Source organism: Salmo salar, chromosome ssa11 (assembly GCF_905237065.1).
Source record: "Salmo salar chromosome ssa11, Ssal_v3.1, whole genome shotgun sequence".
NCBI lineage: Eukaryota > Metazoa > Chordata > Actinopteri > Salmoniformes > Salmonidae > Salmo > Salmo salar.
Window position 1 is genome coordinate 4,686,161 of NC_059452.1, and position 12,452 is coordinate 4,698,612.

The 12,452-nt window shown below is 40.7% G+C and overlaps 1 protein-coding gene across 1 annotated transcript in view; it reads left to right on the top strand.

Moving 5' to 3' along the window:
* si:ch211-266g18.10 (titin) overlaps positions 1 to 12,452 on the top strand; it is a 238,728-nt gene that overhangs the window by 96,651 nt on the left and 129,625 nt on the right. Inside the window, exons 22-23 of the mRNA XM_045688945.1 lie at positions 299 to 343; positions 2,327 to 2,374. Of these exons, the coding sequence (XP_045544901.1) occupies positions 299 to 343; positions 2,327 to 2,374 (93 nt within the window). The remainder of the gene's footprint in view (positions 1 to 298; positions 344 to 2,326; positions 2,375 to 12,452) is intronic.

The following is a 12,452-nucleotide window of genomic DNA, read 5'->3' on the forward strand; positions in this document are numbered from 1 at the left end:
CATAGTTGCTGGAACTGTTCTGGAAAGGACAATGTGAAAAGAAAATATCTGAACGAGCACAGTACGTTTTGGCTTGGCCCTATAGTCTGAATCATGTAAGACTGTAATGTATGATACAATAGCGGCAGGTAGCCTAGCAGAGCATTGATCCAGGAACCAAAAGGTCGCTGGTTCGAGACACCGAGCTGTAAATGTGCCCTTGTGCAATGCACTTAACCCTAATCGCTCCTGTAAATTGCTCTGGATAAGAGGGTCTGGTAAATGACAAAAATGTATAATTTTTTTTATTCTGATTTAGATACTGGAGCAAAAGAACAGGCCAAACTACCTCCAGCAAAGAAAGGTGACAAATTAATTTTGAATTGTTATTTTTCCATTTATTCCAATAATAAGTAGGCATATGTCTCTGTTTTATGCTATTTATTAAAGGTTATATCAATATCTTATTGTAAAGACTTGTATTTAAACTTAGAAGCTGAATTTTCTAAAAGAAAGGGCCAAACCAATTCTTGAAAAAAAAGTTACCTTTACTTTAACAGAAGAGACAGAGACATAGATCTCTTTTCCAAATGTTCCCTGTATAATACAATATAAATACAATATATATAGTGTATATGTGTGTGTGTATTTATACACATACACAGTGCATTCGGAAAGTATTCAGACCCCTTATCTTTTTCCACATTTTGTTACATTAATTACAGCCTTATTCATCAATCTACACACAATACCCCATAACGGCAAAGGAAAAGCACGTTTTTAGAATTTTTTTCTCATTTATATATATTTTTTTAGAAATATCACATTTATGTAAGTATTCAGACCCTTTACTTAGTACTTTGTTAAAGCGCCTTTGGCAGCGATTACAGACTCGAGTCTTCATGGGCATGACGCTACAAGCTTGGCACACCTGTATTTGGGGAGTTTCTCCCATTCTTCTCCGCAGATCCTCTCAAGCTCTGTCAGGTTGGATGCGGAGCGTTGCTGCACAGCTATTTTCACGTCTCTCTAGAGATGTTCAACAGGGTTCAATTCTGGGCTCTGGCTGGGCCAGTCAAGGACATACAGAGACTTGTCCTGAAGCCACTCCTGCCTTGTCTTGGCTGTGTGCTCAGGGTCGTTGTCTTGTTGGAAGTTGAACCTTCACCCCAGTCTGAGGTTCTAAGTGCTCTGGAAGAAGTTTTCATCAAGGATCTCTCTGTACTTTGCTCCGTTCATCTTTGCCTCAACCCTGACTAGTCTCCCAGTCCCTGACGCTGAAAACATCCCTACAGCATGATGCTGCCACCACCATGCTTCACCTTAGGGATAGTGACATGATTCCTCCAGATGTGACACTTGAATTCAGGCCAACGAGTTCAATATTGGTTTCAACAGACCAGAGAATCTTGTTTCTCATGGTCTGAGAGTATTTAGCTGCCTTTTGGCAAACTCCAAGTAGGCTGTCATGTTCCTTTTACTGAGGAACGGCTTACGTCTGGCCACTCTACCATAAAGGCCTGCTTGGTGGAGTGCTGCAGAGGTTCTCCCATCTCCACAGAAGAAATCCAGAGCTCCATTGGGTTCTTGGTCACCTCCCTGACCAAGGCCCTTCTCCCCCGATTGCTCAGTTTGCCTGGGTGGCCAGCTCTAGGAAGAGTCTTGGTGGTTACAAACGTCTTCCATTTAAGAATAATGGAAGCCTCTGTGTTCTTGGGGACCTTCAATGCTGCAGAACTGTTTTGGTATCCTTCCCCAGATCTGTGCCTCGACACAATCCTGTCTCGAACCTCAAAGGACAATTCCTTCAACCTCATGGCTTCGGTTTTGCTCTGACATGCACTGTCAACTGTGGGACCTTATATAGACAGGGGTGTACCTTTCCAAATCATGTCCAATCACTTGAATTTACCACAGGTGGACTCCAATCAAGGTGTACAGTAGAAACAGCTCAAGGATTATCAATGGATGCAGCTCAGCTCAATTTTAGCTCAATTTCGAGTCTCATACCAAAGGGTCTGCACACTGTAAATAAGGTATTTCTGTTTATTATTTAAAATAAAAAACCTGTTTTCACTTCATTATGGGGTATTATGTGTAGATTGCAGAGGATTTTTAAAAATGTAATCCATTTTAGAATAAGGCTGTAACGTAACAAAATGTGGAAAAAGTCAAATGGTCTGAATACTTTCCGAAGGCACTGTATATGCACACATTAAAATACTGATAAAGGAAACAATATATTTAGACTTTTTTCACAAAAATTACAGACAGTACATAATCATAGAGACAAATGTTGGTCTTGCTATATCCATAGAGAAACACATTTATGTTGTATTTTATTCAGATGCTGCAGTTATTAAAGAAAAGGTGAAATCAGCCCCTGGAAAAAAAGGTAAGAATCTTTTCAAATCTGCGATTAGTACGCAATTTGTAATTTTTTTAATAAGTAGTTCCTGCAAAGCAATATTAAAATGTTTTTATATGTGGCTCTTCCTAGTCTTTATTATTTTTATTTCTGAGGTTCTGTTTGCTTGAATGCGCAAATTCTCACAGTATTTCTCTGGAATTTGGATCACAAATTTTCTCATGTCAGTTAAATGTCAAAAAGATTATATTTGCATGTCTCTAAGAATATCACTAAGCGAAAAACAAACACATCAATAGCCACTAAAATGTTGAAACATGATTTTGTCATGACTTCAGTACAATTTGCTTGATTTTGCAAGCCCATGACTACAGTTTATCAACATTAGCTAGCTAACGTTAGCATGCTTGCAACGCTAGTCATCATATGCTGCTATATAATAATTCGCTTGCATTAGCTAGCTAGCATTAGCTACCTCACTAGCCAGCCTACCAAGCTCTAGTCCAATGGAAACCCGATGCTATCCTGTTGGTTACGTGGCTAGGTAGATGACCAGTGGTGAAAGTGAGGTCCTTACGAGATTCAAGGTTTTAACAAGTGCCATTGTGTAGAAATCGTAAAGAAAATACTGATTGATGAGCAAGCTAGCTAAGTTAGATGGTAAGATAGCTGTGACAGTTATCAGTTTGCATGCACAAATGCTTGACAACACATTCTATCGAAGTCAAGAAGGCATGCAGAATGGACTGCCTCTCTGAGACTGGATAGCCCCATCTAACTTGCGAGTAAAGGGGTACAAAATCAGTTGCATAGCTCAAACAATTACATTTTGTTCCAGGCAATGACAATACATGTTGCAAAGTAAATACCTGTGTCAAATACATTATATATACAGAAGTATGTGGACACCCCTTCAAATTAGTGGATTCGGCTATTTCAGCCACACCTGTTGCTGACATGTGTTTAAAATTGATCACACAGCCATGCAATCTCCATAGACAAACATGGCAGTAGAATGGCCTTACTGAAGAGCTGAGTGACTTTCAATGTTGCACCATACTAACAAGTCCGTTAGTCAGATTTCTGCCCTGCTAGAGCTGCCCTGGTCAACTGTAAGTGTTGTTGTGAAGTGGAAACATCTAGGAGCAACAATGGTTCAGCCGCAAAGTGGTAGGCCACAAAAGCTCACAGAACGGGACCGCCGAGTGCTGAAGAACATATTGCTTAAAAATCATGTGTCTTCGGTTGCAACACTCACTATCGAGTTCCAAACTACCTCTGGAACAGTGGTGGAAAAAGTACCCAATTGTCATACTTGAGTAAAAGTAAAGATACCTTAATAGGAAATGACAGAAGTAAAAGTGAAAGTCACCCAGTAAAATGCTACTTGAGTAAAAGTCTAAAAGTATTTGGTGTTAAATATACTTAAGTATCAAAAGTTAATGTAATTGCTAAAATATACTTAAGTATCAGAAGTAAAAGTATAAATCGTTTCAAAATTTATTATATTAAGCAAACCACCATTTTCTTGTTTTTTTGTTTATTGACGGATAGCCAGGGGCACACTCCAACACTCAGATATCATTTACAAACAAAGCATTTGTGTCTAGTGAGTCCGCCAGATCAGAGGCAATACGTATGACCAGGGATGTTCTCTTGATATGTGTGTGAATTGGACCATTTTTCTGTCCTACCAAGCACTCACAATGTAACGAGTACTTTTTAGTGTCAGGGAAAATGTATGGAGTAAAAAGTATATTGTTTTCTTTAGGAATGTAGTGAAGTAAAAATGAAAGTTGTCAAAAATATAAATAGCAAAGTAAAGTATAGGTACCCCAAACAACCACTTAAGTAGTTTACACCACTGCTCTGGAAGCAAGGTAAGCACAATAACTGTTCGCCGGGAGCTTCATGAAATGGCCGAGCAGCCACACACAAGCCTAAGATCACCATGCGCAATGCCAAGCGTCGGCTGGAGTGGTGTAAAGCTCGCCGTCATTAGACTCTGGAGCTTGTGGAAATGCGTTCTCTGGTGTGATGAATCACACTTCACCATCTGACAGTCCGACGGACGAATTTGGGTTTGGCGGATGCCTGCCCCAATGCATAGTGCCAACTGTAAAGTTTGGTGGAGGAGGAATAATGGTCTGGGCTGTTTTTCATGGTTTGGGCTAGGGCCTTCAGTTCCAGTGAAGAGAAATAGCATACATAAACTCTACAGCATACAATGACATCTGTGCTTCCAACTTTGTGGCTACAGTTTGTGGAAAGCCCTTTCCTGTTTGAGCATGACAATGCCCCCATGCACAAAGCGAGGTCCATACAGAAATGGTTTGTCAAGATTGGTGTGGAAGAACTTGACTGGCCTGCACAGAGCCCTGACCTCAACCCCATCGAACACCTTTGGGATGAATCGGCGTGACTGCAAGCCAGGCCTAATCGCCCAACATCAGTGCCCAACCTCACTAATGCTCTTGTGGCTGAATGGAAGCACGTCCCCGTAGCAATGTTCCAACATCTAGTGAAAAGCCTTCCCAGAAGAGTAGAGGCTGTTATAGCAAAGAGGACCAATTCCATATTAATGCCCATGATTTTGGAATGAGATGTTCGATGAGCAGGTGTCCACCTACTTTTGGTCATGCAATATCTCATTGCATTGCATGCTAGTGCATAAGATCTCTAGTTGTTTTTTTCACAGGAAAGGGGACTCAGCCAACATCAAGCTTGTCAAGGGGATACATATTTATGATAAATAGTGACCGAGGATGAAAACCAGGTGGCCACTAGATATCCTCATATCCATATTTAATGCACTTGATTTTTCATCAGTACTGTGTGAAATGATAAGCCCATTCAATTTTGGGGTATCAATAATAATCTTAATTTTTTCCGCTCAGCAGGTAGGAGCCTACGTACTTTAGGTAGTTTGTCTTCGTGAATGGTTTCATTTGAGCTTCGTTACATCCCATCTTGTAATGTAAGAAGGCTGGATTCTCCTGGATTGCTATTTCTCATTTAGTTAGCCCCAACTCACCACAGAAAGGCAAGGCAGTTGTCAAATCAGTTTATAGAGAAAATACATAGACGTATCCATACGTTTTCTTCAAATGTCCCAGATTAGTGACATTTTACACCAGTGCAGCAAGCTAGTGAACTCTATCATGTACTGTTGAAATCAATTTGATCTGTGGGTATATGCTGACATCTAGTGGTCGTACGGTTGGTTTCTCCCTAACCATCGTTTTTATCTCCCCCTCGCTATTCACTGTTTGTTGTGATCTAGTAGGTGCCTTTAAACTGTCTCTACTTTTTTCTTGTGCAAGAACCATGAGCAGTATGTCAGAGAAATTATGGACTAATGTGCAATGTATTGAGAAATATTTTGTCATATGGATTATTTATGTGATATCAAGATATATAGGTAATGGAGATGCTGACACATCTAGCTAGCTAATTTACAACATGCTCCCTCATAGCTACAGTACGTGAATTGATGTGTACTGACTGTTATTAACAAAAGCTAATAAAATATAATTTGCATTGCATGAGAGTAGTGCTGTTACGGGGACTGTATTACCGCCACACAGGCGGTCATGAGTCATGAATGCAGTCAAATTCCACGTGAACGTTTAGTCACGGTAATTAGGCTTCTCCCAGCTCTGACGCTGCTGATGGTCATTTCTAGCCTACCAAACTTGCTAACAGCCTGGTACTCAGCACTCTATTGTCCCTCCAATCACTCTGACATCAATGCAAATGTGATTGAAAATCTAATCAAATAATTTATGACAGCCCATAAGTTCATGTTGCGCATCATTTCTAAAGGCTATGTAATTGCGTTACAGCCTCTATTAAAAAGAGCAGGATCCCATCAGCTTTCTATAGGCTAGGCCTATTATATTTATTTCTCAATTTTCCTAATATTAAGCACATTGATTCTCTTCACAATAGCCGTATAGCCTACCTGGCTGGCATGGAAATAAACCACGGGAAAAGCGTCCTCCATTCGCTATTTAAGTGCATAGATGACAAGTGCAAGATAGAACGGCCAAAGGGGGCGGTGTTGCAATCTACTGCAAAGATAGCCTGCAGAGTTCTGTATTACTATCCAAGTCTGTACCCAAACAATTCGAGCTTCTACTTCTAAAAATTCACCTGTCCAGAAACAAGTCTCTCACTGTTGCCGCTTGCTATCGACCTCCCTCTGCCCCCAGCTGTGCCCTCGATACCATATGTGAATTGATTGCCCCCATCTATCTTCTGAGCTCGTGCTACTAGGTGACCTAAGCTGGGACATGCTTAACACCCCGGCCATCCTACAATCTAAGCTTGATGCCCTCAATCTCACACAAATTATCAATGAACCTACCAGGTACAACCCCAAATCCATAAACACGGGCACCCTCATAGATGTCATACTAAGTAAGTCGGCTCGAAATACACCTCTGCTGTTTTCAATCAAGACATCAGTGATCACTGCCTCATCCCCTGCATCCGTAATGGGTCTGCGACCAAACGACCACCCCTCATCACTGTCAAACACTCCCTAAAACACTTCTGCGAGCAGGCCTTTCTAAACGACCTGGACGACCTGGTATCCTGGAATGACATTGACCTCATCCCGTCAGTAGATGATGCCTGGCTATTCTTTAAAAGTGCCTTCCTCACCATCTTAAATAAGCATGCCCCACTAAAAAAAATGTAGAACTAGGAATAGATATAGTCCTTGGTATGCAATCTGGTTTCAGAGCTGGTCATGGGTGCACCTCAGCCACGCTCAAGGTCCTAAACGACATCATGACCGCCATCGATAAGAGACATTACAGTGCAGCCGTATTCATCGACCTGGCCAAGGCTTTCAACTCTGTCAATCACCACATTCTTATTGGCAGCCTCGACAGCCTTGGTTTCTCAAATGATTGCCTCGCCTGGTTTACCAACTACTTCTCTGATAGAGTTCAGTGTGTCAAATCTGAGGGCCTGTTGTCCGGACCTCTGGCAGTCTCTATGGGGGTGCCTCAGGGTTCAATTCTCGGGACAACTCTCTTCTCTATATACATCAATGATGTTGCTCTTGCTGCTGGTGATTGATTCTCTGATCCACCTCTACGCAGACGACACCATTCTGTATACTTCTGGCCCCTCTTTGGACACAAAACTCTCTGGGACATCTGGGACGCTAGCGTCCGATCCGCGGAACACACTATCAACAGCCAGTGAAATAGCAGGGCGGCAAATACAAAAATCTCATCATTCAAATTTCTCAACCATACAAGTATTATACACCATTTTAAAGATAAGATTCTCCTTAATCCAACCACAGTGTCCGATTTCAAAAAGGCTTTACGGTGAAAGCATAACATTAGATTATGTTAGGACAGCGCCTAAACAAGAAAAACCACACAGCCATTTTCCAAGCAAGGAGAGGTGTCACAAAAACCAGAAATACAGCTAAAATCAATCACTAACCTTTGATGATCTTCATCAGATGACACTCCCAGGACTCAATGTTATACAATACATGTATGTTTTGCTTGATAAAGTTCATATTTATATCCATAAACACCATTTGACATTGGCGCGTGATGTTCAGAAAATGTTTTCCCTCCAAAACTTCGGGTGAATGAGCACATCAATTTACAAAAATATTCATCATAAACGTTGCTAAAATTTACAACAGTTATTGAAAGAATTATAGATACACTTCTCCTTAATGCAACCGCTGTGTCAGATTTTAAAATAGCTTTACGGCGAAAGCACATTTTTCAATATTCTGAGTACAGAGCTCAGCCATCAAAGCAAGCTATACAGTTACCCGCCAAGTTCTGGAGTCAACTAAACTCAGAATTAGTATTATAAATCTTCACTTACCTTTGCTGATCTTCGTCGGAATGCACTCCCAGGACTCCCACTTCCACAAGATATGTTCGTTTTGTTCGATAAACTCCATATTTATGTCCAAATACCTCCGTTTTGTTTGCGCGTTCAGATCACTATCCAAAGGCATAACGCAAGAGCGTAAAACCAGAGCCGAAAAGTCAAATAGTTCCATTACCGCTCATGGAATCATGTCAAATGATGTTCACAATCAATCCCTAGGGTCTTTTTAACATAAAACTTCGATAATATTCCAAATGGACAATAGCGTATTCATTACAGAGGAAAAAGAAGGAAGGGCGCGCCTGGGTGCTGGCGCAGTAAACAACTCATTGGTCCCAGGCTTGAGTCAGCTCCTATTCTCTGCCCAGCAGCAGTAGAAGCATAAAACAAGGTTCTAAAGACTGTTGACATCTAGTGGAAGCCTTAGGAAGTGCAAAATGACCCCACAGACACTGTAGTTTGAATATGGATTAGATAGAAAAACTACAAGTCACCCTCCTGGTTGGATTTTTTCTCAGGTTTTTGCCTGCCATATGAGTTCTGTTATACTCACAGATGTCATTCAAACAATTTTAGAATATTAAGAGTGTTTTCCATCCAAATCTACTAATAATATGCATATCCTACCTTCTGGGCCCGAGTAGCAGGCAGTTTAATTTGGGCATGTAATTCATCTGAATTTCTGTCACCAAGAAGTTAACCTGTTATGGCTAGGGGGCAGTATTTTCACGGCTGGATAAAAAATGTACCCGATTTAATCTGGTTACTACTCCTGCCCAGTAACTAGAATATGCATATACTTATTACATATGGATAGAAAACACCCTAGGACATTATGTTATACAATACATGCATGTTTTGTTCAATCAAGTTCATATTTATATCAAAAAACAGCTTTTTACATTAGCATGTGACGTTCAGAACTAGCATACCCCCCGCAAACTTCCGGGGGAATTTGCAAAAATTTTACTAAATTACTCACGATAAACGTTCACAAAAAGCATAACAATTATTTTAAGAATTATAGATACAGAACTCCTATATGCACTCGATATGTCCGATTTTAAAATAGCTTTTTGGTGAAAGCACATTTTGCAATATTCTAAGTACATAGCCCAGGCATCACGGGCTAGCTATTTAGACACCCGGCAGGTTTAGCCTTCACCAAAATCAGATTTACTATTATAAAAGTTTGATTACCTTTTGTTGTCTTCGTCAGAATGCACTCCCAGGACTGCTACTCCAAAATAATCCATCGTTATATCCAAATTGCGGCGTTTTGTTCGTGCGTTCCAGACACTATCTGAAAGGGTAAATAAGGGTCGTGCGCATGGCGCAATTCGTGACAAAAAAAATCGAAATATTCCATTACCGTACTTCGAAGCATGTCAACCGCTGTTTAAAATCAATTTTTATGCCATTTTTCTCGTAAAAAAGCGATAATATTCCGACCGGGAATGTCCATTTAGCTAAACAGAGGAAAGTAAACAAAGCTTTCGGTCGACGCGGGCACGAGCCTTAGTCTCACAGTAGTGTAACCAGCCACTACCTAAACGCGCTACTTTTTTTCAGCCAGAGCCTGCAAAGCCACGATTCAGCTTTTTACCGCCTTCTGAGACCCTATGGCAGCCGTAGGAAGTGTCACGGGACAGCTAAGATCCTCACTCTTCAATAAACAGAGACAAGAAGAACGACACCTTGTCAGACAGGCCACTTCCTGAATGAAACCTTCTCAGATTTTGGCCTGCCATATGAGTTCTGTTATACTCACAGACACCATTCAAACAGTTTTAGAAACTTTAGGGTGTTTTCTATCCATATGTAATAAGTATATGCATATTCTAGTTACTGGGTAGGAGTGGTAACCAGATTAAATCGGGTACGTTTTTTATCCAGCCGTGAAAATACTGCCCCCTAGCCATAACAGGTTAATCGCAGGAAAAACAAAATGCATGCTATTCAATTGATCACTGCCTGCACCTGCTCGCCCGTCCAGCATCACTACTCTGGACGGCTCTGACTTAGAATACGTGGACAACTACAAATACCTGGGTTAGACTGGTTAGACTGTAAACTCTCTTTCCAGACTCATCTCCAATCCAAAATTAAATCTAAAATCGGCTTCCTATATCGCAACAAAGCATTCTTCACTCATGCTGCCAAACACAGCCTCGTAAAACTGACCATCCTACCGATCCTCGACTTCGGTGATGTCATCTATAAAATAGCCTCCAACACTCTACTCAACAAACTGGATGCAGTCTATCACAGTGCCATCCGTTTTGTCACCAAAGCCCCATACACTACTCACCATTGAGTCCTGTACACTCTCATTGGTTGGCCCTCGCTTCATACTCATCGCCAAACCCACTGGCTACAGGTTATCTACAAGTCTCTGCTAGGTAAAGCCCCGCCTTATCTCAGCTCACTGGTCACCATAGCAGTACCCACTCGTAGAATGCGCTCCAGCAGGTATATCTCACTGGTCACCCCCAAAGCCAATTCCTCCTTTGGCCGCCTTTCCTTCCATTCCAATGACTGGAACGAACTGCACAAAATCTCTGAAGCTGGAGACTCATATCTCCCTCACTAGCTTTAAGCACCAGCTGTCAGAGCAGCTCACAGATCACTGCACCTGTACATAGCTCATCTGTAAACAGCCCATCTATCTACCTCATCCCCATACTGTATTTATTTATTTATCTTGCTCCTTTGCACCCCAGTATCTCTACTTGCACATTCATCGTCTGCACATCTACTATTCCAGTGTTTAATTGCTATATTGTAATTACTTCGCCACCATGGCCTATTTATTGCCTTAACTTACCTCATTTGCACTCACTGTATATAGACTTTTTGTTTTATTTTGTTCTACTGTATTATTTACTGTATGTTTTGTTTATTCCATGTGTAACTCTGTGTTGTTCTATGTGTCGAATTGCTACGCTTTATCGCAGTTGCAAATGAGAACTTGTTCTCAACTAGCCTACCTGGTTAAATAAAGGTGAAATAAAAATAAAATAAACATGTATTAATTCCCCTGCCCCTGCTTCGAGACAGGTGCATGGTCCATTGTAAATCAAAACATATTTCACACATATATATATATTATTTAGTATATGTAAAGACAAGATTAGATCAAGATCAAGAATAGTCTGATGGGTGACAATATTAGCCTATCACTGGTGAATGATGCCCAACTTGTGTGCAGTAAGGCAAAAAACAGTGCATGCCTTTTTCAAATCACACACCTCATGTAGCCTAACCCATAGGCCCACATGTTTTGATAAGGTTTGTATCACAACTAAAGTGGCCCAATAACTTAAAATGTAAGAATATTAATCCACTTTACAACGGGTGTAGACCCTAACTGGCATACAGTGCAGCGCGTGAGTTACACATTTGGGGAAGATAATCTTATGTAGCAAAATTTCTAATTGTGATTTTTACATTGGATGAAAGTAGAAACTGAGAGCTTGAAAACAGTATATCATACACTACAGTTGAGGAACAATGGAAAGTTATTCTGCTTCGAAAGTTGATAAACTTGTAACCCCACTTTTGAGAAAGGTGCACCTACTGGAGAGCTCTTCTTTGTCTACACCCATTCAGCATTGTTCACACCTTCTTAAGCCTTAGCCCCACCCATCTCTTTGAGGATTCACATGTGAGGCCATGTGCTAAACAGAGTGAGTTTGGTAGTGTACTAAACAACCAAAGATTTCAAGAATAAAGGCTGGTTTATACTACGTCTAATGACATGTCTGTAGACAATTGTCGCAGTGATGTCATGAACATTCTATTGTCGTCCGACATCAAACTTGTCGTTGTCCGGTGGTCCAAAATAGCATAGCTGGTGTATTTTAACATGCCATTGTAGCAAACCAAGCAACTAAAAGTAACTTTCTAAACAATGTTTTGGTTAGTTTCTATCTTGTTAGCTAGCTAGCTAATGTTAAGTTAGCTGGCTAGCCAGTTCAAACAATGACTATATCATATATAGTGGCTGACAAAGTCTTAACTTTAACTCATTTGTATTCATTATTACAGGAAAATAAACTCACAACAAGATCATTATTTACACGTTAATGGCAAGCTAATTACAGAAAAAAGCTTATGGTTGTGAGTGTGACGAAATAAAAGCAGGGCATTCTAACAGAGAATCTTAGCACTTGGAGCATTGCCGGGAGATGATTTCGGATTGGTCTGCAATGTAGCACGCTTC